Source organism: Euprymna scolopes, chromosome 2 (assembly GCF_053919585.1).
Source record: "Euprymna scolopes isolate OS-2025 chromosome 2, ASM5391958v1, whole genome shotgun sequence".
Lineage (NCBI taxonomy): Eukaryota > Metazoa > Mollusca > Cephalopoda > Sepiida > Sepiolidae > Euprymna > Euprymna scolopes.
In genome coordinates this window covers 72,803,202-72,831,053 of record NC_136483.1, presented here as the reverse complement: position 1 = coordinate 72,831,053, position 27,852 = coordinate 72,803,202, and the positions used below count along the sequence as shown (strand labels likewise).

General features: G+C 32.8%; 2 protein-coding genes across 6 annotated transcripts in view; one reads left to right on the top strand and one right to left on the bottom strand.

Annotated features, from left to right (window-relative positions):
• Nucleotides 1-12,120, bottom strand: part of LOC145292325 (kinase suppressor of Ras 2-like) — a 169,159-nt gene extending 157,039 nt beyond the window's left edge. For all 5 annotated transcript variants that reach the window (XM_080138660.1, XM_080138671.1, XM_080138654.1 and 2 more), the window contains exon 1: nucleotides 11,741-12,120. In XM_080138660.1, coding sequence (XP_079994786.1) covers nucleotides 11,741-11,902 — 162 coding nt within the window. In that variant the 5' untranslated portion in view covers nucleotides 11,903-12,120. The remainder of the gene's footprint in view (nucleotides 1-11,740) is intronic.
• The window catches only part of LOC145292369 (replication factor C subunit 5-like), a 72,468-nt gene continuing 56,706 nt past the window's right edge, over nucleotides 12,091-27,852 (top strand). The window contains exon 1 of the mRNA XM_080138702.1: nucleotides 12,091-12,285. Coding sequence (XP_079994828.1) covers nucleotides 12,209-12,285 — 77 coding nt within the window. The 5' untranslated portion in view covers nucleotides 12,091-12,208. The remainder of the gene's footprint in view (nucleotides 12,286-27,852) is intronic.

Below are 27,852 nucleotides of genomic sequence, written 5' to 3'. Positions count from 1 at the left end.
CAGGATCATGTTAGAGACACAGAGAGAGGATGACGTTTGATTTGGGAACGTACCCAAAAGTAAATGTCTTTTTTCAATGAAAAAATGTGAGTAGAGTTATTCCTTGTCTTGGTCTTCTTTGCGATGGAGTCTACAACCTCTTGGATCCCAAGTGTGTAAACGTGTGTAACGTTATATTTTCCTCTTCAAAACAACCAAACCAAACAATATGAATAAATATTTGACGACATAAAGGACTTAAAAAGCATTAAGCATAAAAACATTAAAAAAAAAGAGCATGTGCGCAGGTCAAGGATCACGTTCAAGAGGATAAGTACCATGCTTTATTGGGAAAGTACCCGGAAATAAATGTTATTGTTCTAACAGAAAAAAAGTGAGTCAAGTTATTCTTTGTCTTGGTCTCCAAAGTCTACAACGTGTTGGGTCTCGAGTGTATAATGTTACATATTAACATTTTACTTATCTAAAGACCATGATCCCATGATCTGCAAATATCCCTGGTTAATCAGAATAAAGTGTTTGTATGACGCAATGTATCAATGGTAATATATGAGAATCAAATGAGCTTAACTACATTATACAGATTACATAATACATACTTTACTTGCAGCGACTATCATCCTGGTCGGATTGAGCCAGCTTCCTTCTAAGCATAAGCTGCATCTCTAACCATTGCAGTTCAGTTTCCTTCATCTTGGGCATGGTTGCAGAATATGGCCAACCAATCCCATTGCCGGTAACAAACTACTTGTGGGCTTGATAGTACCATCAATTTGTCCTTAATTGTTGTCATTCAAGTCTTCAGCTGCTAACTGACAAGTTTGCACCAACCAGGCAGAGTGCAAAAACAGGATCTTGTGAATGAGTTCTCCCTCTGGTTGACAAGCTGCATGTTCAAACCTCTGGAGAAGACATTGAAGAAGGATGGATAGCAGAGAGTAGAAACTGGAACACGATCTCCACGGCAGAAACTCAGAATGCTGCCAAGACAGTTGTCTAAGACTTCCAATTTACTCAGATTCGTTGCTCTCATAAGCCACATTTCACAGCGATAGAGAAGGATGGTTCTCACCATCATCTGATAGATGCGTTCCTTTCATGTTAAAGCGTATTTCTCGTCAGGACCATAGAGACCAGTCGAGATGAAAAAAGTGGACTGTGCAGTTTCTATTCACTGTCCAATCTCAGCCACTGCCTGTCTAGTTAGCGTGATAGTAGATCCAAGGTAGACAAAGGAATCCATATTATCCAGGTGAATTCCGTCCAGTGTGACTGGCCAATCAGCAAGGACATGACCTTTGTTTTGGAGGCATTTTTGCACATCCCTAAGTTACAACCGAGTCTATACTTGGTTGAGTATTGCAACACTCTCATGATCTTGAAGGGCTTTGGTAAGGATATAATTGATTGCATAGTAGAAAAGAGTGGGGAAAAGAGCACAACCTCACCTCAAATATCTCCGACTCTTTAGTGTAGGCCCATACAGACCCTCAAAGATCAATAGTAGCTTTCAACAATCCACAAAAAATTTTGCTGTGCAAATTCCATTTTCTAACCCGTGTTGCATTTCTCACTATGGAAAAGGCAAATACAATTTAGTAAGTATGAATTACTGTTGAATTATTTCCCTGTTTCTTTAGATATTTGATTTCCTTATTTAAAAATAAAACTACTTGATTAATGTAAGTGCTTTTTGGAATATGATATTTTCATTTCATCACAGGTAATCTGCATGCATGATTTGCCAGAGCAAACTTCGATCAATAGAGTTTAAGGTAGCTGTGAAGTCAACAAAGCAAAGGACTATGGGTCGCTAAAATGGCCAATGATTTTCAAGGGTACGCTGGAGATTGAAGATCTGATCAGTACAACCCCTGCCTGGTCGAAAGTCGCCTTGAGAAGGGTGTGTTCGAGAATCACAGAAAATTTGGAATTGATGCAGCAGGAGAACAAGTAAAGGTGTTTACCGCAACATCAATGGGTCTTATTCCCCGGTAATTTGAGCAGATTTTCTTCTCGTCCTTTTTTGAAGAATGGAAGAAGCACTGTCTTGCTCAAACATAAGGGAAATGTTTCAGTGTAGTAAATTGCCTTGAAGACTCTTCGAATCCACAGGGCAAGCACCTCAAACATGGTGATGTAGATTTCTGCCAATATTCCATCCTCATTAGATGCCTTGTTGTTTCACAAGTGGCGCAAATCATCTCTCACTTCATTCAGCATAAAGGGTGCAGTGTTGCAGTAATATTCTTCGACTTAAACCATATCCATATTTGTTGCAGGGGTTCACTCCTCAGTGATACTACTCCTAAAATATATTACTCCTTGAAAACATTTAAAAATTGATTGAGTAATGTTTTTTGTATCATTGACTCTCAGCCACCACGTACTAATATCTATTTGAGGAAAAAAATAAAAAGAAATAATGTTTTGCTTTTTTAATGAATTAGATTGAATATTAGTGTTGGAGATGAACTTATAACATGACCAGCCTATTGATTAGATCAGGCCTCATCTGGCTGAAATAGGCGCCAAAGTAAAAGAAAGGCTCAACCACCAAGGTTTCTTCATAAGTTTTGGTTTTGGATTCGATTATAGCTGAAAGAACTCAAGTCATATATTTATACATATATTTTTTTATAAGTCTTGGTTTTGATTTCGATTCAAGCTGTTGCATCCAAGTCATATGGATATATTTTTTTTATTTTTGAAATCGCAACTTTATAGTATATAAAAACCATTGGAACATTAACTCTATAATAATATATACAAAATCTGCAAGAATCAAAATATTATATTTAAGTATACTCTATGACCGGGCTATGCCGGGCATCCCTGCTAGCTTAGATAAATACTTTTGCAGTTTAAACAAAAGAGCTACAATAATATCAAGATCAAAGTGTAGTATCTGTTCTTCAGATGCTGCACTTCTATTTCTTGTTCTCTTTCGGTGGAGGAGAAATCCTTCACGACTGAGACAATTTTTATTTTTGTACCTTTTCTCCACGTTAAAAAACGACCCTGGTGTCTAACTCTGTCCCGTGGGGAGGCATAGTAAATAGGTACAATAATATCAGAGCGTCTCTATTTATGCTGAACATCTACATCAATATATTACATATGAATGAGTCCCCTCCACATGTCCTGCTAGTAATAATAATAATAATAATAATAATAGAAAAAGTCAGATTTTTTCTATTCTCCAAAGAATCAGCAGACAGTCTGAATGCTGGAAAATTTTAAAATAAAATGTTTGAAGTCAGAATTTAGGAAATTCTAGGAGTCAGAGTCCAACTGGTGTAGAGTCCAAACCTACAGGTTAAACCTTAAAAAAGTAATAAAACTACTAATGTATAGTATCCTGTCATCAGAGGAATTTTTTTTTTTACTCTTTATCACTCTAAATAATGCATGTTACCACTTGAAACACAAGGGACTACTATTTGAGATAGTGTTCAACAGGAGTTGAGCAGCAAGATGTTTGTTCACATTACATTTATACTTCTGCAGATTAGTACAGTAAGGGAAACAGGGAGAGCATTTCAAAGTCTAGCAGTTCAAGGGGGGGGGGACTATTAAAGTAGAAGGCTTTACGGCATCTAGAGACCTCAACAGTCAAGTAGTGAGATTTTGCTGCTTGTCAGGTTACTCGGGAGTATGTACATCGAGTGGCATAAGTGTTGAGGTTTATCAAAACACATTCCATTCTTGTAAAACAGGCACAGGGATGCAACATTACAATGTTGGGACAGCGGTTTAAGTTGGCTGATAGTGTGGGACCTATTAGATTTGAGACTTTTTTTTTTTTTTAGACCCTGAGTGAAAGATTATTGGTAGATGCACCAGCCCATCTGTGGTAACAATATTCCATGCATGGGTGAATTGTGGCTTTGTAAAGATATAGGATACTCTCTGGTCTGAATAATTTTCTAGGATAGTTGATAGAGCCCATCTTTTTTGCAGCAGCCTTGGCAATGTCCTTAATGTATTTGTTCCAATTTATGTTGCCTGGGAATGTTAAGCAGAGGAGTTTGTAGGATGGGTGTTCAGGTAGGTTGTCATTTATCATGGCAATCAGTGGTTGAGAATCATTTTTGTAGTTCTTAAAAGAAAGAAAGGAATAGAAATCCTAGAAAATTGTTTCAATCCATGGTACTGCTTTTTTAGGGAAGTGAACTTCCAAACTTTGTCCTTGTGTGTGTAGGAAGTGGAGGGGTGTAAACAGGGACTATTGCTCCCCTAAAGTTGAAAATAAAGAGGATTACAAATCAATTCATCAGATCCCTCCCCGCTAATGTTAATCTCATCATTTTACCTTTCCCGACATCTTATTTTTTTTTAAGGCTTAACTTTGATTTCTGATCAGCAGATGAAAGGTTTCTTTCATAGAAAACGAATTGAAACAGAAAATCTAAGCAATTACTAATAAGTAGGGCTGTGACCACAGAACATTCTTTTGGCTCTCAAGTATATATCTGACAGTTACAATTGAGAACCACATCAGTCTATATAAAAACATAAAATATTAACGGATATATACTCAAGAGTCAAAACAATGAAAAGAATATGCTGTTGTCACAGCCCTACTAATAATCGCAACAATGTTTTTGTTTTTTAAGTTTTTGAAATTTTAGAGTGAAGAATTAATTTTTTATCTGGATTTTTTATAACTATTATTCTCATTTTGGTTGTTATGTTCATAACGTTTCATAACCTCCGACCTTCTTCAGGTGAAACTTTAAAAGATTCCAAAATTCACTAGAAAGCTGTCAAGTTCAACAAGATACACCTGAAAAAGTGTACATTGGCTGAGACTTTATGAAAAAAATAACTAAAATGAGAATAGAAGTCTAAAAAGTCCAAATAATACTTTTTTTTTTTATTGTAATTGAATTATTTTTTATCATTGTTGATGCACTTTTATTTCCAAATGTGACTATTCAACAGCGATTTAAGATATATTAAATCTTCATGTAATTAATGAGATTAAACACGAAATAATCTCACATGGATAAAAAAAAAACAAAAAAAAAAAAACAATAATTTCAGATTAAGTTTAACAATTTAAATTAATAAAATAAAAGTTATATTTTAATCTTTTTCGTGTGAGTAAAAAAAAAAAAAAAGATAGAATTTATCCTAATCGTGAGCAAATAAGGGTTCTTTCTCGATTTGCTTTTGTTGTGAGGGATTTGACAAGATTGAAAGCAATATATCAGGCCTAGATGCAGAGTTTACCATGTCGTGCTTGTACCGATCAACCCCCATGGCTGATTGGTACAAGCATCAACATGTCAATATTAGCTTGGTAAAAAACTCTGGTAACGAGTTATGACAACAGCCGAAAGGTGATGATACAAAATAAAACCTAGAGTTAGGGAAACGAAAAACGAAACTAAAGCAAAAACTGATTTATTTACATTGTATTTAGTTAGTTTTTAGTTTTTTTTTCCATAAATATTACAATTTGATATTTTTTAGATTCTTTTTTAGTAACGCAGTCATTTTTTTTTCTTTTTTTTTGTAAACTTGCTTTTTATGTATTATTAAAATAATACATAAAAACATTATATACGCTTATTTTTTTTTTAGGTGTTTGTTGTAGCCTTTGTGTCATGGCATATGAAATTCAAGGAATGGTTCACCTTACAAGAGTCGAAGACACTTTGAAATCATTTTTAGAAACGGGTACTTGAGGTAGTATGGAGACAAAGAAACACTAAAATGTAAAAATTAAAAGCCACAATTTACAGAAAACAAATGTATCAAATAAATACGATATAAATAAATCAGCATTTTTTATTTTTGTATGCTTGTTTTCTTTTTCATTTCAGGAACCCGAATTTAATTTTGTGTGATTGCATCTCGGCTCTTGTAATTCGTTTAACAGATTTTATCGAGCAAATATTGTCGGTTAATGGGAACGATCTGCACAAACCTTCAATTTTAAAAGACATGTTTAAAAAATCATAAACACGATTTGAAGAAGCGACAAATTATTTTCTTAAAAAATAAATAAAAAATGAAAAATATCACGAAACTACCGGCACGAAAGTTAACATATTTGGGGGGGGGGGATAAGAATAGTTTTATTTATAAAAAACAATATTTTTTTTATCAAATGGATAGGAATTAAAAATATTTTTTAAAAAAAATGAGAAACCTGTAATTTTTAAGGAACAGATTGAATTACACCGACATGTTTGTGTAACGTTGACATTTTTATGACGTGCTACAGGTTGACACGCAAATAAAAAAAAAAGTGAAAGTCATTATTTCTCCATTTCTTTTTTTAAGCGACGACTAAAAATTACCTAATATAGTTCTACCTAAACGGCGTTGTCCGGAGTTCTTTTCACTTTAATTTTTGCTTCACGTCTTTTTTTTTTTTTTTTTTTTTTCTTTTTACGAAGTTTTTTTCCCCCCTCACCCCAATTATTAATAAAAAGAAAATTCAGAAAGTTAAATTTGATGATTAAATTATTAATTGAATAAATGCCTTATAAAATTATAAATCATTTTGTTATAGTAATGTTTGAATCTCGATAAAATGGCTTCCAAGACTTTCAATCTTTTAACACGAATATTTTTTTAAAAATTAAGCCAGGCATGAGTTGTAATTTTTGTCCAGGAGCTAAGTGTGGCATCTGTTCTGATCACGGTCAGTGCATGCATGAGACATCTTTCTAGACTGTGGCAATTTTAATTTCTGTCCCATTCCTGTAAGGAGCTAGATTTTCCCTCACATTAAAAACCGACCTTGTGTCTATAACTCAGCTCTCGTGGGAACGTAAGCAAATCGGAACACGACTCTAAATGCTTCTAAATTCCTTTCAAATTTCAAAGGGTCACAAAGTAATGCAGTTTTGTTTTTGTTTTTTTACTATTAACAAAAAGAAAAAATGCATTATTTTTTCTTACGAAGAAATCAGTTGGAATCCATTTCGTAATGCAGAATACGGATCATGCTACTTTAATAATTTTTCAAATTAAATTCAATTTTTACGGTGTTTTGTTTATCAAATTGTTAGGTGAAAGTACAGAACAGTTACAAAACGCTCTCCCTTCCCATGTTAAAAATGGATTTCTAAATAATGTTATTTCAGCACAGTCCGTATTACTATTCGGTGCTTTTCATAAGTTTTGAATATATTACTATTTTCGAAATGACAATTAAGTACGTAATAATGTTTTTGCTTAAAACGACATATTGTTAAACAAGCACATACTGCAGTGCAGTGCACTGCGAACTATTTTTAATAGGAATTTATTAAAAAAAAAAAAAAGAAAGTTATTTTGGATTAAGCTATTGCATTTTTAATCACCGATTAAAACGATGATACCTAACCCGTGCTATTTTTTAGATAATGTTTTTGTACTTATGCACTTTTTTTTACCGCACTGGCGCACTATTACTTTTAAATAGTATTTCCAACTTAAATTCAAGTTTTACGATATCTTTTATTTATTTATTAAATTGTTAAGTGAAAGTACCTATTTACTATGCCTCCCCACAGGACAGAGTTAGACACCAGGGTCGTTTTTTAACGTGGAGAAAAGGTACAAAAATAAAAATTGTCTCAGTCGTGAAGGATTTCTCCTCCACCGAAAGAGAACAAGAAATAGAAGTGCAGCATCTGAAGAACAGATAAGTGAAAGTAGAGAATAGTTAGAAAACACTGTTTTCTAACTACCCCCCCCCGCCATGTTAAGAATGAGTTTCTAAATAAGCTATTTCAGCATCAGCACGGTCCGTATTCTGCATGAGTACCAATTATTTTTTAATAGGAACTTTAAAAAACATATTTTTGGGGTAAGCTACTTTACATTATTACATTTCTAATCCCCGATTAATTATTATGGTAAATAAAATAATATTGTGCAAGTCACGTAGAGGTGAGAAACGTATAAACAGATACACGATAACTGATCACACATTTTTTTTTAAATATAGATAGAGATTATATAATTAAATTCCTTGTACGAAACAGTGATTGTAGGTGAGACAGCAAAAACTAATCGAAACCAACACAGAACGACATGGCATGCACACACATTCGACGATGATTGAAGAAGTTAATAAAGTGGTTGTTGTAGTGCGCCGCCGTTTAGTAGGGAACTCGGGACGAATATGACGACGGGATCGGATTCATTTTTTTTTTTTTTTTTTTTTTTTTTAATGATGACCCTCCCCTAACAAAAATAGACGATTATTTATGGCAACGAGTTCCCGTCAACTATGAAGTATAAACAAATTTAATTAACCACAAGAAACAAAAGAAAACATTTTTTTTTTTATCTATCTGAATTTACCCGGCGTTGTTCGGGTGGGGACATATTGCCGGTTGGAAGTCTCAAAGAAAAATAATTTTAAATATTCAGGTTTAAAAATTATTATTATTATTATTATTATTATTATTATTATTATTATTATTAAATACGTTCATTTATTTATTTATTTATTCCAGTACTTACGCAGAATACGGATCGTGCTAAAAATAATAACGTTATTATTTAGAAATCCATTATGGGAAGGGGGGCTTTGTTATTATTTATGAGTAAATAAATAAATAAATAAATAATAAAATTTAATGTATTATTTATACATGAAATGTGGTACAAAGCAAAAAATAATTTAAAAAAAAAAAAAAAGGTGGGGGAGTAACTGAACCCAACATTAACATTACTTAACTAGTCACAATCACCAAAACGAAATCACTTAATGACTAATCTACTTAAAGATGGGAGCTTTATTAACTATTCTGTACTTTCATCTAACGATTTGAACAAAAATACCTTAAAAATTGAATTTAACTTGAAAATCCTATCTAAAAAAATAGCACGGTCTGAATTCTGAATAAGTAACGTTCTTTTTTTTTCATTTTTTTTTTTTTGGATTAATAGTAAATAAAATAAATAATTAAACTTCCTGATGTTTGCATATTCGTTTAAGAAAAGGACATTTTATTAATTAACTATTCGTTGTTGTTTTTATTAAATAAATCATTAAGTTTCCATATAAAATATATAAAAAATATATTTAAAAACATATCGGTATTTTTTTTTTTTTTTTACTCAACGAAGACACCCCAAACTTCTCCATGTTAAGAACGGCTTTCGGAAATAAACATCTCCATCCTCGAAAGCCCTTCTTAACATGGGAAGGTTGGGGATATTTATACTACGCTGGGTACTCTCGTAAAAAAAAAAAAAAAAATACCAAAATATCAATATGTTTATTAATTAAAGTTACGCATAGCGAAAAATATGCACGATTGCACGAGATATTTTATTCGTTATTTCTTCCCTTTTCCTAACTTTCAATTTCAATGGAATTCATTTTAGTTTTTAAAAGATTCCTAGCGTTAGATCAACCATCTAACTTTTTTAAAAATCACATTAAAAAGTAAAGAATCACCAGTAGAACAGTTATTAAAAAAATCATCAAAAACATTTTTTCATTCAAATAAACAAAACAGTAATTTATGCAGAATACTGTGCTGAAATATAATAACGTTATTATTTAGAAAACCATTCTTAACATGAGAGGGGGATGCTTTTTAACTTTACTTTCACTTAACAATTTAATAAATTAAAGATACCTTAAAAATTGAATTTTAACTCGAAAATCATATCAAAATAAGAGCACGGTTTGTAAACTGCAACTGCACACAGGTAGGTACCCTAAACTGAATTGCTTTAATGGTAAAGCAAACATTAAAATAAAAATTTTAAAAATGCTTTTTTATTTTTGTTAAATATATCTAGTCCCTATTTACTTGCCTCGCCGCAAGGGCAAATCTAGACACATGACAGAGTTGAAACAGCCGACTCAAAAAATAAAATTGCCTCAGTCTAGAAGGATTTCACCTTAACTGATTTGAGGACAGAACAAATGAAGTGTAGTATCAGAACAGATACTACACAGATCTAATCAGTTCGGGCGGGGGTAATATATATATATATATATATATATATATATATATATATATATATATATATATATATATATAGTGCAGTCAGTGCACTGCAGTGGACTGGAACTCTACAATCAGATGGAATAACAACAATATCATTAAAAACAAAACATTTGATCGTTCCCTGAACTTCAAATTGAAACTCGTGTAATGTTTTGAGGTCTAGAAATAAAACAAATGCTTAAACTAATGGTGAAAACATCTGGACACGAGTTTTAGTTATATATATATATATATATATATATATATATATATATATATATATATAACGAGCAGAATGCCCATCCTGGTATGAGTATTCTGCTCGTTTAATAAAATAAATTCATTGAACGGAACTGTTTGCGCGCCCAATAAGATCAAATTTAATATACAATATGCCACTCACTATTCCAATTCTAATTAAAATTCTATTCAAATATTTAAATATTTACAGAATTCGAACCGAAATGTTACTTTTTTATTTATTTAAATCTAACTTAACCCTAAGATCGGTAAAAGGCGGTTTGATTTAAATTCCGCAAAAGCAGCATGATTTTAATTCTAGAAAAATGTCTAATATTTTTGTGCTTAAGCTTAAGAGGCCTTAAGGAGAAATTGAAATTCAGAGAATCTTGCTTAATTTGTGTCTAATAACTATGGATTAAATTAATGAAAATTGAAAATATCTACATTTTCAAAAGAAGAGTGTGTCCGTATTACACAACTCTATAAAATACCCCGATGAAACTAAAATTCTGGAATATTCAGTAATTCTTATATAATATACATGGTTAAAATTTCATCAAAATCAGAGGTCTAGGTCTACTAATTCCCTTTTCCATTAAAGTAAATATAGTCAACTTTACTTCTCTTAAGCATAGCAGATATATTAAAAATCAGGGGTACTCATGCAGTCAGTGCACTTATTGATCCGTGCTGAAATAATGTTATTTAAAAAGCCATTCTTAACATGGAGAGGGAAGGGTGTTTTTCGTACCTATTCTGTACTTTAACTTTACAATTGAATAAAATAAAAAAAAACCCATAAAACTTTAATTAAACTTGGAAATACGATTAAAAAAATAGCGCGGATCAGTAAGTGCATTAGCACCAAAAATCATAATGATCTCTTAGCTTACCCCCACATAAATACATTAACTGATAATATAAGATACATTGTATATAATAATAAGTGCGTGTTAGCTTAAGTTTTTCAAAAGTAAACGTCGAGTCGTTCACGTTCACATTTGTCAAAAACAGTTAAACCCAAAACAATGTGTACAGAATTGAAACCTATTTACATGGAGACTATATTAAATATAGTTTCTGTGTGGTTAGTAAGGTACTCTATAATAACCATATAAACGGAATTAGAATTTGGAAAGTAATGTGTGTGTGTGTTTGTATGTGTGTAATAAAAAGTGGATACCCCAGGTAAAGGTGCAGTAGTGCGAAGAGCCATGTTAAAAAAGAAGAAAAAGAAAAGACCCATTCTCCCATTTAGTGGTGTACTGTACAAATAGCACACTTCATTATTAGAATGGAAAAGAAAGTACTCACGGGTGGGATCAGGGTGTTCTGGCTTGTTGGGTAAGAAGAAGAAGAAGAGGAGGAGACACTACACTTGCGTTTTGCACTAACAACTTGACTACTTCATTAGTTTGCTTTTCTCTAGATAAACTAGAAAACCGTCATCATAAATACCATTGGGTAACAGGGTGTATATATAATCAAAAAAGAAACTATTTGATTACCCCCCCCCCGTGTGTGTGTATCTCACTTACCTCTGTATCTCGTATCTCCTTCTGAGTGATTTGTTCGTTGGGTGCACACTGGGTACGAAGGCCGTACAAGTGTTTGGCAGTGAAGTCTATCATACTTTGAACTGTACTACAGGTCTGGATAGCGTGTTCGACAGACCCCTCCTTTTCTGAATCGCAAGACATTTTCGATCTTCACACTTCAACATGCCATAGCAGTATTTTTCTGGGGGTGGGGACGGGGAAGGGGGCTTAGTCCACCAGGGCGAAATTACTCGTCTCCATCGGCAAAAGGAAACCCGGAAAAACAAGTGATTAACACCTTAGTGCAAACTGTGAAAACTCTTCCGAAATCTTATCCGCCATCTTGACTCTGGCTGCTCTGAGATCTCGCGAGAATCTCGGTAGCGCGAGAACAGCCGGCGAGAGTTGGAGAAAAAAGAAATTGCCGGGAAAGAAAATTAAAAAAAATTACGCGCACACAATTTCCTAATGTCTTCTTCTTCTTCCAGCGACGAAATTATGAAAATGGACAAAACAACAAGCAAAGATACTTCCAATCTACCCTGGTAAGAGCTTAAGAAGCCCAACAATGTTTCCATAACTTTTATGCTGCCATGTTTTCAAAACGTGAAAAGAGCAACAAGACGTGTTCATTGTTTACATCTTGAAGAATAATTAAAAGAAAAAGTTATGAAAATAATTTCGCTTCAAACCTCTGTTTGATTTATTTCTAAGATTAAACTAATATATATATATATATATATATATATATATATATATATATATCATTTATTGCCATTCTGATACCGTAACAATTTCTAACAGCGTGAATAAACACCCTGTTCAACCTAATTTAAAATTAAAATTTTAATTTTGATTTTTAGTATAAATATAAGTTATTGGTGCTAGTGCAGACTGCAGCGTGCAGCGAGTGATCCGCGCTATTTTTTTTAAATCGTATTTCCAAGTTTAATTAAAGTTTTATGATATATTTTTTTATTCAATTATAAGGTTGAAGTATAGACAAAACACCCTCCCCTCCCCATGTTAAGAATGGCTTTTTTAAATAATAACGTTATTATTTACGTCCGGATCACTGCACTAGTACCAAGTTATTTATATTGCCGTCACGAAACCGAATGTAGAATCTGTATGATTGGTACCTTTCATTAACCCAACTACTAACTCTCTGGGGTCGCAACGCAACACCATTGGGACTTAGGATTAGTGGTTGTGGTTGGGTTAATGTTGTTTTTGTTTTTTTTTTCTTTAAAAAAATGGGTTTGTATTACTGTACACAAAGATTCGAAAAAGTTGTCAAAAAACAAATATATAACAAATAAATGTTATTAAAGGCAAGATAAGTTACTTTTCTACATAACTGGATATGATTTTAGTGTTTTTATTTAATGTAACATGTTTATTCAGCTCGAAAAACAATGTTTACCAATGTATTGGAAAGTTAAAAATGGCGCCCGACTCTCTCTCTCTTTGACACGGTAAGTTTGGGAAAAGGAGTTAAAAATAAATAACTAGACAAAATACTGTGAAAAACACACCAAATATATGCCAGCCTATGTCACGGTAACATATATTGAGCAAGTTTCTAACAGTATTTTGTTTAGTTTTCTATTTTTAACTCCTTTTCCCAAACTTACCGTGTCAAAGAGAGAGTCGAGCGGGCGCCATTTTAAATTTTCCAATACATCGGTAACCACTGTTTTTCGAGCCGAATAAACATGTTACATTAAATAAAACACTAAAAACATATCCAATTAGGTAGACAAGTAACTTATCTTGCCTTTGATAACATATATTTGCTTTTTGACAACTTTTTCGTATCTCTGTGTACGGTAATACAAACCCAAAGAAATTAACGTTTGTGCATTTGCGTTATGCTTCGCATTTGCGGTTTCCCTGTTTCCTTGATTTGGGGGCGGGGAGATTCTTGTCTAGACCCCCCCCCCTATATATTTTTAATTACATTTTCACCCCAAACAAGGCACAGTGCCACTTTGATGTAGGAGGCTACTATCAGGGACTTGAGTTGCAGGAATACTATGTAGGGAGTTGAGCAGCAAGATGCCTGTTTACATTACACTTTAACTTATGTATGTCAGTACAGTTGGGGAAGCAGGAAACTGGAAGGGAATTCAAAGTTTAGCAGTTCTGAGGAAGAAACTATTAAAGTAGAAGGCTTTCTTACATCTAGGGATCTCTACTGTATAGGGGTGGGACTTTGCTGTTTGTAGGGGGGGGATTTACATCGAGGGCGTACAAGGCAAAGTAGTTCGTGGGAGTATCCACTATTAAAATACTTGTAAAACAGGCAGAGGAATGCAGCATTTCGTCAATGGGGCAAGGGTTGAAGCTTAGTTGACAGTTCAGGCGACTTCAAAAATTCTATGTTGTATGTACCAGTGACAGAACGAAAATATCATTCCTCGAATCATGTAAATCGATCAAGTAGTTATATTTATTAAGAAAATAAAATTTTATGTTACTCATAAAACAGAGGGACTGTGTCACGTCGACATCTTGAAGAAACAAAGGGAGATAACACAACAATAAATCAAACTTGCGAGGTTAGCCTTGTATTGGCATCAATTTATGACCAGTCATTGAAAATTTGGTTATGCACTTATTGATCCGTGCTGAAATAATAACGTTATTTAAAACGCCATTCTTAAGATGGAGAGGGGAGGGTGTTTTGTACCTATTCTTTACTTTAAACTTATAATTGAATAAAAAAAATATAGAACTTTAATTAAACTTGGAAATACAATTTAAAAAATAGCGCAGATCAGTAAGTGCATTAGCACCAAACTTTGATTTTCTTTATAAAAATACTTGATCAATTTGTGATTTTTGGAATATAATCTTTTTGTTCTGTCACGAGTATGAACGTATTTTTCTAGAGCAAATTCTGGATGACCATCCTAGTTTAAATTTAATTAATACTATGCACGTAATCCGATGAAAAATATGTTTGAAATGTGTAAATATACTAGAAAAATCGAAACATTTACAAAATGGAGTCTTGTTGAAGACGAAAAAAAAAATTAAAACGTCTTTTACCTCCTATCATTATGAAATACTAAATTAGTTTTCATTCCAAAGCGTTTATGTCATAATCCTGAAAAAAATATATGCATAATTATTGCCTATCCATAGACTAATTTTGGAGAAACTGTTTAGGCCATCAAACACAATATTTGCCAAATGATTACCGTCTCCCAGACCATATAGCATTTCTAAGTACATACAATATATCCAAATATTTTTTAAAGGGAGATAAATTCTGTTTAGTGATTGGAGTAATAAATCTTGGGTATTTTTTGCTTTTTTTTTTTTTATTGAAAAAAATTAACATATAATTAAACAAATAATACTTTTCATCATTTAAAAAAAAAAAGAATAATTTTACAAGAACATAATGTTCATAAAGGACTTATATCTAATCATATGTCCAATTGAAAACTTGTACATGGCTGGGTGCTTCTGCATTTATCAACCCGCGATTTGCATGGATTGACTCAGGTGTGCTCGGCAGATGATGGGAATAACTGGAAAAAACGGGACGAGCTTTACTACCAAAAAAAAAAAACACACATTGTTACAGCACCCCTCTCTCCCCATGTTACGAATGGCGATGACCACTGAAATTCATTTAGTAATACATTGAAAAAAAAATGTCTTAATATCCAGAAAATTACTTGTCAACTGTTTTCGTTTTTTCTGGCATCTGCTGGGCACACCTGAGCAACTTAGTGGTTAATAAATGCAGAAGTACCTATGGTTGTCCGTTGATGATCCAAAGATTATTTTTATTTCTTATCTTTTACTGAGTTACCACTTATTAAGGCCAAGAGCCATTTGAAGATGAGTGTTAATGAAATGAATGGATTGTCGATTGAATGATGAAGAATATTATGAGGGGATTTAAAATGATGACTGAAATGAACAAAATTTGATAACTTAGAATGGCTTATGATAAGTATTTGTTGACATTGGATTTCATTGCATTGACACACTGGTTCTTGTTATATCACCAAACTTAAGCAATATGGAGCCTGGCTGGTACCAGATGGGTGACCATTTATTAATGCTGGGTGCTGTATGTTATCTTCTCTTGACTTGGGTATATATGGGTGCTGAGGACTGCTTGTGCATTTTATATTCCTTGTAAACTTTCTCCTTTTGGAGGAAGTTGGTATAGCCTGGCCAGGGTTAATATCACATCAGGTATTACTAATTTATGTTGTAGTCTGCAGGACTTATTGAAGAATAAAAAGGTGTGGCCCATAGAGTTTAGCACAGAAAGGTCCAGCAACAGATAGGCCAACGCATGACATTTTGGACTGGATGAGCAGTAATTAGCAATGGACGATAAAACGCTTTGGATAATTACGGATTTCAAGGCGGTTCTGCTAAAATCGTCATATTTTAAAAACCAAAGGACCTTAAGTCCTCAAAATACTACCATTTTGTTCGAAAATGAATATACTTTCAAATTAATTAATAAATAATAATGTACATTATATAAGAGTTTTAAGTAAATAAAGTGATAAAAATGTTAACATTATAAGACAGCGTTTTCGGTAAGATTTTGTAATGATCCCCCTCCCCGATTTGTAAATGGTCATACCGCGTTTCTCTCAGAAATTCCTCATGAAATTTGGAAATTAACTAGAAGAGATATCACTTTTAATAGATTCGGTTGTCCGAAATTCTTTTGACAACTCATTTTTTTTGTTGTGTTTAAAAAAAGACTTCAACATGACGAGTTTGGAAAATTTTGAAAAAAATATTTCTTCGGACACCCACTGTTAAATAAATCAATCTTTTTACTACATTTATCCGTTAAAAATAAAAATGTAACCGGCTTTCTCTTGTGATACCGAGCAATTTAAAATCATGATACCTGGAAAAAAAGCGTTCTATTTTTAAAAAGTATCTAAAAATGATCTGTAGAAGCAGCAGCAGCTACTATCGCTGATATTAATTACTTTACTGTAAACAAACTTTTTTGTTTTGTTTTTTATTTCAGAACGAATTAAAAGTTTTAAAAAATGAATATAAAAAACAATGTTCTTACAAATTTAGTTGGAGCTCATATTATCAGAACATAATTAGCTTAACTAGAGCTATTCGGTTATCAGAATATATAATTTTAAAGCAATCCGGCATAATTTTTGGTCAAATTTAAAAAATATAGTTGAAAAGACCTAAATATGTAACGTGTGCACTTCTATCCATTACATTAGGTTTTAACGGTGAATTAAACAGTGTTTTGTTTTAAAAAATAAAACAAAAATGTGAAATATGATTTTTTTGCTTCACGTGTGCGAGCAGTGCCCCCCCTCAACCCCCACTCACCCACTCCCAATATATTTTTTTCGTCTTTCTTTTACAATTTTTTTCAGCAGATTATAATCGAATGGACACTAATCTACCCAATTATATATAAAAAAAATACAAAATCCATATTTATATATATTATGTAGGAGGTGCTCAGTTTCTAGTTAAGTTCCTATTTACTTGCCTCCCCACGAGGACAGTTAAACACAAGGTCAGTTAATGTGAGGAAAATCCAGCTTCCCAAAAAGGGTCAATCTAGAAAGAAACAAACATAAAAATTGTCTCAGTCATGAAGGATTTCTCCTTCACTGACAGAGGACAGAAAAGGCGAAGTGTAGCCTCAGAATACTACACTGTGATCTTTGTCCGAAATAAAAAAAAACGTTTTAAACTGGAAAGTTTAGTGAAATAATGTGTCACTCGAACAAGAAATTTAATCTATATATATAAAAGCGAAAATGTTTGTGCGTGTGTGCGTTTTCGTGTATGTCCAAGAAAGGCTTTTTTTCTGAGAAGCGATTGGTCGCCTCACAACTTCTTAAAACTTTTTATATCGCGCCTAAATGATAATATCTATGAGTTAACAACCGGGGTCGCCTTTCTATTTAATTTGCCCGACTTTGAAAAGATAAATATTCAACAATTTTCGATCGGCGCATGTGCATTAAGCTTTTTCGTATAAAAAAAAAAAAGAAGCGAACAGACTCGCAGTAAATAAAACACTGTCCCGCACTCAAAGTTGACGTCATTAACTTGTCAAAAACGGCCACCTGCCGTTAAACGTTGCACGGTACTTTTCACACTTTATTATTTTCCAACTGGCGTCAAGGCTTCGTTTTTGTTTTTTTAAAACAAACACCCGGGACACCTGGCCGACGATTTTTGTTTTGATTTACCCAAAAACACACACACCTCCAAACACCCGGGCAACGCCGGGTATCCCCCACTAATCTTCTATAAATATAAAAGCAAAAATGTGTGTATGCAGGGCTCTACATTGCGAGTGAAACAGTTGCATTTGCGAGTGATTCTTAAAAAAGGTGACTAGAAATAATGAAATGCTTATCTTTTGGTGATTGCATTTCTTTCACTGACAATCTTCCAAAGCTCACTACTGAATGAAAAATCTTTCCAACTTTTTTTTTAATAAAACGAACAAAGTTAAATGATTTAAAAAATAAAAGTTTAATAGAACAATATAATCTTTTTTTTTTTTTTTTTTTTAATGAAGGGTGTTTAAAAAAATATCTGAAGAAATTAGAATGTTTATACCTTCAAGTATAAACATAAAATTTGTTGTATATTTAGAATTACACTTAAAAAATACAGAAAAAACTTTATGTACATAGTCGTCAAAGAACAAAGATGTCATATTCCAAAACTCATGTGGATTTGGCTAATAACTTTTCTATTTGGCTAGTAAACGAAAATATTTAATTGTCAAAGGTCAACTAAAGGTAAATTTGTCAGAGCCCTGGTATGTATGTATGTTCGCTTTTTGTGTATGTCCGAGAAAGGCTTTTTTCCGGCGACTTCTCGAGGCCGTCGCTTACAACTTTTTATATCACATCGAAATTATAATATCTACGAGTTAACAACGGGGGTCGCCTGTCTATTTAATTTGCTCGACTTTGTAAAGATAAATATTCAACATTTTTCGATCGTCGCATGTGCATTAAGCTTTTTCGTATAATAAAAGCGAAACTAATTCTGGCAGCATTTTTCCGGTCACGATCGCTGGAAACGTCCGAAAGCAATCAACTTTGATCAATGTGGAGTTTCTCTTTATATCAGACAATTGCTGGACAATCCCCTTTTTATGGGGAGCTGGTCTTCCCCACAACATCTTGGGGGAACAAAAAAAAAAAAAAAAAAAATCCTATCCTGCAGTAAATAAAATACTGCCCCCCGCAGTCAAAGTTGACCTCATTAAGTATGGGCACCTGCCAAGTTTTAATACTTAAATAAATTTAAACATGTTTCTGTTACTATATCGTGGTGGCCCAGTGGTTAACGTCGCACATTTTTTTCACACTTTAATTTCCAACCACGATTCAAGAGTTCGGGTTCGATCCTTCATACTTACCTACCAAAACTTTTTTAAAAATTTTAACTGCCCCCCCCCCTCCAACACAAACACCCGGGTGTTTTGATTTACCTAAAACCACACACGTCTCCAAACACCCAGGCAATGCCAGGTACCCCCTGCTACGTGAAAATAAAAACCAAATTTATCAAAAATTTGTGAACGATTTGTTAGTTTTAGCAAAAAATGTTTTTTAATATTCAAATAAGTGGGCAAAAAATACTTAATAAGTTTTCCAAGCGTCACGTTTTCTGTTAGTAACGTCACTTGTTTTAAATGAAATTTATTTTTGTCTGTCATAATTCTTGTTAAGTTTCACACCCCTTAACAAGAATTACGACAAACAAACAAAAATAAATTTCATATTTAAAAGTAATTTGATGTCCAAAATCTAAGACATAACATTTTCAGAAGCCAATAATTATAACCCACTAACCGTAAACATGGGGGGGGTGTCAAATGCCTTCTTTAAAAAAAAAAAACCTCTCTTAATCCTACCTCTAACCCTAGGTACGAATGGCAAGCCTCCTCCTCTTAAAACCTTCTTTAGCCCTAACAATAACGCTAGGTCTAAGTGGCAAGCTCCTCACCAAACAAAGTTCCTTGGTAAGCTACATATAAGTGTCTAAAATAAAAAAATCCTTCCTTAAAGAAAAGTGCACCATTTATCACCCATAACAAAATAAATTAGTTAACTGTCCTAAAACACTACATTACATTAAATTTAAGTGAAACTAACCCCCACTCTAAATTCTAAAATTGCTTTTGTTTTGTTTCTATCAAGTCTTCAGGGTGTTCACATAATTTTCTTTAGCTCAATCATTAACCCAAAGTCAGAGTGGCAACCTCCCATCATAATTGCACAAAGATCCTCTTAAAACCACACATAATTGTCTTTAGAAAAAAAAAAAAAAGCGCACGATTTATCTCTGATAGAAAACAAATGGTTAACTGCCCTAAAACACTAGAATAGCTCAAAATGGGGAATCATTTTATATTAAATTCTAAAAAATTACTTGTTTATCTTTCATTAAAATTTTTTAAGGTATTCACATGAAATTGCCTACAAAGGTAAAATCGGATATTTTGGAGAGGTGCTCAGATGGAGTGGGAGGTTAACGGTAGGTATTAATCTACAATAATACCAAAGAAATATTGCAATGTATTTATTTTTAAACAGTCCTAGATTTCGATTTCAGTTATTTGTACATATAATGCCTTACAATTCAGCTTTGAGTTCTTTAACTTCTTTTCTTTTAATGAATACGTGCCATTTTTAAGGAATTGCAGCATATTTATGTGCATTCACTGCAGATTATTTGGAAACCATTAATTTTTGGAGATTTTCAATAGCATATTCTAATTCCTAGCACAAAAATACACTTACATGATAAATTTCGTTGCTTAATCTTGTGTTTTAACAAAAATACAGCATTTTTACTGAAAAAATAGTGTAAAAAATGTGACAAAACGCATATGGTCTTAAAGAGGGGAAAATATCCAAACGTGTGAGGCACAAAAATAGTCATAACTTCCTTAATTTTAATTGGATTTAAAAAATTTAAAAAGATTCTTTCTTAACTCATCAAGCTCTCTCTATGTACACCAATATTGAAATATTTTAAGCTATTTCAATTTTTCATGTGTATTGCTACAGTAATTCTGGTGGAGTGCAAAGAAGAATGGCCGATATTAATTTACACAAAAATTTTTATTTATAATATGTTTGAATGTATATTTTCAGAAGAGGCACATGCACATCTAATCAACGTGTAAAACTTTGTGGGTCAAAAAAGATGATGGTTGTTCAGAATTCCTCCTATATTAAAAAACAATAAAAATACAAAAAAATTGAATTATGTAAGTGGACTGAAAAGATAATATTCCAAAAATCACATAAATTTATCAAGTATCTGTGTGTGTGTGTGTGTGTATATATATATATATATATATATATAATTTTTTAACTATTTTAAGTGAAATTGTAGCCATTACATTACAAGGCTGATTTGGATCTCTCAAGTTTGTGTTTCTCCCTTTTGTTTCTTCAAAATAGAGTGAAGAGCTCCTTCCTTATAAAATTTGAGTTTCTTGGTTTAAAAAAAAATAGTACTTGATCAATTTATATGATTTTTGGAATATGACATTTTCCTTCTATCACAGGTACATACATCATACAATTTTTTTTTTAATATAGGGAGGATTCTGGACAAGAATAAAAAAAAATATATATTAGAATGTATATTTTCAGTACCCCCCCCTCCTACATTGGGCTACAAATTGGGCTCAGAATTCGAAACTGGAAATTCAGATATGGTAGACTTAATTTTTTTTTTGTTTGTTTGTTTGATCAGAAATTTAAGGTAGATTTTAGTTTTAAAGACATGGGACAATGATTTTTTGGGCCTATTTTTGCATCTGAGCCCCCTTCCCCCACTCCCCAATTCTTTTAAATGTATATTTTCAGCAGGAGCCCCCTCACCACACATACACACACAATTGATTTCCAACAAATCAACTGAAAATTCTTGGTTTAGCTTTAATTATGTGTTTATGTCTCTATTTCTACTAGTATGTTGGCTTGCTTATCTTCATTTCCATGAACTAATTTTTCATTATTACATCTTTTATTGGATTCTCTCCTCCCCTCATTTTCTCTTTTCCCTAACTCTTAGCATTTTCAATCATATTTGCTCATTTAAACATATTGAAATATGTTTAAATGAGCAAATATGACTGAAAATGCTATTTCACAAGATAAAACAAACAATGGTTGTAGTAGCTAATTTAACCCATTTTATCTGTTCATTGAGGTAGGTAGGATTAGATCAATTTATAACACAATTTTCAAATAAATTGTTAATTGTAGCCAACTTTCAGTACACCCTCAATTAGGTCACAAGGTCCGCATAGGCTTTAAAAGTCCTTGTATTTTTACTTTCGCCTTGAAAAATCCTTGAAAATATGGAAAATGCCATGAAAAACCCTTGAGAATCATCTTTTTTTATGTCCAGTAAAAATTTGTTGAAATATTAAAAATAAAATCAAAGCAAATACTATTAAATTATTTTTTAAGTATTAATAAAAATACAATTGAAATATGTTTTAAATATTGGGAATTCACCATTGGACAGTCGTTTGCACAAGAAATTTTTTTTTTAGAGGAGGGAGGCATTTTTATTTCTTCCTTTATTGGGATAATTTTATTTGGAGTAGGACGGTGGTGGGGTAGTTGCGGCTGCCATAAATAAAGATGATCTCCTCCCCTCTAAAAGAAAAAAAAAAATACTTTCCTAGCACAGACGGGAATCACTGTAGATTGTAAAACAAACCCCAAATTTTGATTTTGAAAACTTGAATTTTGTCTGGAGAGGGCCTTGAAAAATGGACATTGAAAATTGGTACAAACCCTGGGTTATCTATGATCATGAATGGGTTTTAAAGGTCATATAAGAAAGTGTGAACTAAAATTGATCCTCAATCTTATTTTGATTCTCTCTTTGTATTTTCTGAAATAATTTCTTCTAAACTAAATTAATAAAACAAATTAGTTTGCTCCCGATGCTCTATATTTACATACTTTTTACTTCTATCTCATTTTAATTGCTTTGGAAGATAGGAGAACTTAAGTAGATATTATCTATATCTTCCCAGACGGGGACACAAAAATACCTGGCTTAGAATCCATGCATGGGGTTTACCCCTCTTGGTGTGATAGACCTTGTCAGGTTATCTATTTAGAAGGAAAGCTCTGATGTAAACCCTGTGCTACTCACCTCATGCATCGTGGCACCAAACTACTGGGGTAGAGAGTCAACAACCTTCCCAGAGCTAGTGGCTGGAACAAGCAAAAGAGATGATAAACAAAGAAAATTATATTAATTTAGTGTAGAATTTTATTTAGAAAAATATCTTCTATAAGATTGATTTTTTATAACATGAACGAATAAAATAATCAATTGTTCTATACTCAGCACAATACTTTGTTAAATACCAGCATTTGATATAAATACAGGTCAGCGAGTTTCTTACCAAGTACTTTATTCACTACGCCATGGATCAATCCTCAATGTGAGCAACACTCAAAATGCAATTGCAAATTACTTAGGACTTCTACTCCGACATGGCTGACAGAATCAGACCATGCTACCCTATTGGTTAAATAAAGGGGTTCATTCCAAATTACATGCAGATTCCAGAGTTAGACAGAAAGACTCCAGAGTTTAACCAGATACACCTGAAGAAAATCAGGGGTTACATTGTAACTGAAACATTGTGAAAGTAACACTCAAGATGAGAACAGTAATCCAAAGAATTCAAATAATGTGAAGAATCAATCCTCATCTAAAAAAAATTCAAAACCATTGTGTCATTTTTATTTTCAAGCATCACAGAATCTGGGATTGGCACTGGATGTTTGGATAAGGAATGAAGAGGCAAAAATAAAAGAAGCTGATAGGAAGTTGAGAATAAGAGGATAGATTGGGGCATAGAGGAAAGTAAAAAGCTGCCCACACTTGGAGGCCTAGGTGGTGTGGGGTAGAAAAGAAGAAATCAAAAACAAAACCAACAAGTTTATTGCTATCATAAAAGATTTGGGATACATAAAAAAAATTGGTTAGAAAAGTATTTGTATGAAAAAGATTTTTAAAAGAAAATGGATTTAAAGATGCACACTTGGGGTGTGAAACTTTAAGGAAATTATTGATATAAATTACAGGAACTAAGAATTGGGGAGGAGAGAATCCAATAAAAGATGTAATAATAATAATGAAAAATTAGTTCATGGAAATGAAGATAAGCAAGCCAACATACTAGTAGAAATAGAGACATAAACACATAATTAAAGTTAAATCAAGAATTTTCAGTTGATTTGTTGGAAATCAATTGTGTGTGTATGTGTGGTGAGGGGGCTCCTGCTGAAAATATACATTTAAAAGAATTGGGGAGTGGGGGGAGGCTCAGATGCAAAAGTAGGCCCAAAAAATCATTGTCCCATGTCTTTAAAACTTAATATTTCTAAAATCTACCTTAAATTTCTGCTCAAGCAAACAAAAAAAAAAAAATTAAGTCTACCATATCTAGCAGTTAAATTGTAGATGTTTGAAATCTAAAAAAAACACTTTAAAACTTTTGCCCAATGAAAATTCATATTAGTCAGGAAATATTTGAAATATATGATAAAATGCACTATATTTTAAACTTTAATCAAAAACTAAAATGGCTCCTTTTGGTAAAAGAAAGTTAGATTATTTTTGATAAACTTGTAAGAAATCAGGAAATTGAGCAAAAAAAAAGTACAGAATTTTGTCAAAATTTCTTTAATTTTTCTAACAAATTGCCTGAAAAAAAACGTCAAGATTCACAAGGAAAAATTTGGGTTCAAAACTTTTAGATTCAATAAAATCTCTTTTCTATGACACTTAGCCATTTTTTTTAAATAAAAATATGGATAAAAATTAGTTGTGGAAAATCATTTTTCAAAATTTTCCTTAAATTAACATCTTTTATTATTAAAATTATTTATTCTAAAATAAAAATTATGTGTCTTTTTTGTGCTTTTATACATTAATTACTTGTAATGGCATTCACTCAGAGTGGGTGTAGCTGGTTCTAAGTGAATTCACCGCATCATAAGTCAAGGCAGTCCATTCAGGTGTGTCAGTTGCTGACTTCTCAGCATTCTTCAACCATTCGCAATTTCATCGACACACACTGAAGAAATGAGGGACAGTCATAGCTTGCGTGCCATGTTCTCGGTTGACCACCATTTTCTTGTACCATCTCAGTAGTGGTGTTGGTGCTACTGCGTAGTGAATCAGGTCAGTTTGTGGACGACAAAGGGAGTGCCTAAAACCATTGGAGTCTTCTGATAAATACTTCAAATCTAGGAAGCTAACATTGTGCATGGTTTATAGCATTTGGAACATGGTCAGAGATACAAATCCTGCAAATGCACTGAAGACATGACCACATTAGTTATGGGTCATTATGTAAGTTTAATGCTGTTTGTTCATTTGATTTCCTTAGCCATTTCCTTTTTCAAATTTTAAAGCAAAACTGACCATAAATTACCATCAAAATTCCCAATATTGGACCAAGAGAAAAAGGTTACTGCAAGGTTTTCAAATGGATAGAAATTCAGAGGATTCCCAGAAGTTATATGAAGACTTAATTACTAAGAATGATGAAGTTTCAATGAAAAATATAAATTTTCAACACAAGAGCTTACCAAGTAATCTATATCAAATTCAGACCAAAAGAATATCACGATGGCCGATTCTTACATAAATATAAATTGGCTTTTGAATGTCTTGTATCATTGTTACATTGATTATCAGTCTTGGGTTGAAAGATCTGGTCCATTTGTCAGTCTAAGGAAATTTTTGGACACAATCTATGTAAAGCTAGGGTTATATCTTGATAGATGTAGCACAATAGATGGTAAAGGTGGAACTTTTACCAATGGATCTTAGGAAAGACACTTATTCTCAGAAAAAATGATAGATTCGCTAGATAAACTAATGCTATATAAGCATAGAAAAATATTTGTCTGCTCCATAAACAGTTCTGTCCATTGTCTCATCTACAAGAAAATGTTCAAAGGTTTTTGTTTGAAAATAGTTTGGCAGAAAGTCTCCAGAGTTCAACAAGATACACCTGGAAAAGGTCAGAGGATACAATAACTAAAACGTGAAAATAACACCGAAGATGAGAACAATAGTCCGAAGAATTCAAATATGAAAAATGCCACTGTAAGTTTTAGATTCGTTTCTAGCCTTTGAAGAAGTCATATGGCCAAACCAATTATGTGTGTTAGAAACAGATAGCTTAAAGTCCTAAACTTGAGGTCCTGGATATGACCTTAAACTATATCCGATGGTGAGGCCCCAGCTTGCAGGCTTTGGGGAGTGTGGAGCCACCCTTTAATTGCCATTGCTCCCAGGTCCATTCTGACCCGGAGTGGTAGTACCTGTTAGGGTTCCAACTATGGGTTAAATAGAAACCGACTTGAAAAAAAAAAAATATTCTATTAAAAAAATTTTTCTTCAAAATAACTGGATTCGGCATTAAATAACCTAAACAAAAACGACCTAAAAACTTGATGGCTTTGTAAGCTCACTATCGCTTCACCAAGTTTTCTACTTAAAATATTTTAAACAAAACTTTAAATAATAAAATTTTGTTCACAAAATAAAACATTCCTTAAAAGAACTATTTTTTATGTTAAAAAAAAAAAAAAAATATTATATAACACACATCTGGGCTGGTACATCTAGTCTTTCACTCTTAGACAGTCCAAAAAAAAAAGTGTATCAAATCTAGTAGGTTTTGCATTATCAGCCAAGCTCCAACCTCTGTCCCATTGCCGCAATGCTGCATTCCTGTGCCTGTTTTGCGAGTACTTTAATGAAATGTGCTTTGAACTCTTAACACTTGTACACCCTCAACATACATACTCCTGATTAACTCAACAAGCAACAAAATCCCACCCCTTCACTTGAGGTTCCTAAATGCCAGAAAGCCTTCTACTCTTAATAATTTTTTCTCTTGGACTGTTACATCTTGAATGGAATTCCCTTTCTGTTTCCTGCTCCCCTGACTGTACCAGTGTTGCAGAATCGGATGGTAAAACTCCGACTGACGATATCTTTGACTCTGACTCTGACGTGGACTTCCGACTCCTTGACCCCTATGTGGAAATCTATGCTGCAGATTCATATACCAGCCTCCCACACCTATTCAGCAAGCATTTTATAATTACTTTTTATGTATATCATTTTTTACGTTAACATTCACTTACATGATAAATATACTCACATATACACTCGACCAGCCTTATAGAATAAGTTAACAAAGGGATAAAAAAAAAAAAATTACAATTAAATTTTATTATGCTATTAGTTCAAAAGGAATACAATATTTAGGGATAGGGAAACCTCTTTAGGCCATGGCATTTCGAAGCTAAACACTTCTCATCAGAAGAGGGGAGTAAAGACACATATTATACAGAGAAGAAATTTTTTAAAAGATAGTATTGCCTTTATGGAAAGAGGATCAAAGGAAAAACAGGAAAAAGCTATAAAGAGGAATTTTCATTGATCCTGTGTGACGTCACAACCCAAACGAAAACAGCTGTTCAGACAGGTTGATGGACCGAAATATCTTGAAGTAGAAGCATTGGAGTACAGTACAAAATATGATATATCTCCAAAGATAAAAGCAAGACCATATAAAAATTGCTAAATTGTGCAACTGGTAAAACCAAACAGTAAAACCGTGTAAAAAAAAAAAAAAAAAATTATTGTACTTAAGGAGTCAGTCTGATAAAAAGAAAAATTTTGACTCTGACTACTCTTAGAAATCCGACTGACTAAAACTTCTGACTCCGCAATCCTGGACTGTACTAACTTGAAGTTTAAATGTAATATGGACACATTTCGCTGCTTAACTACCTACAGTTTTCTGCCAGATATGATCCCAAGTAGTAGCATGTCTTGTTTGGGGTGAAAAAGAGTAAAAGAAATAAAATAACAAAGTATATTTAATAAAGTATCTTTTTAAATAAAAATTTCAAGAAGAGTGATTATTTTATTCACCACTCACCATGACAAATTAGACACAAACTGTGCAGTGAAGATGAATCTGAAAATATTCAACTGACCAGAAGATGGTGATAAATGCT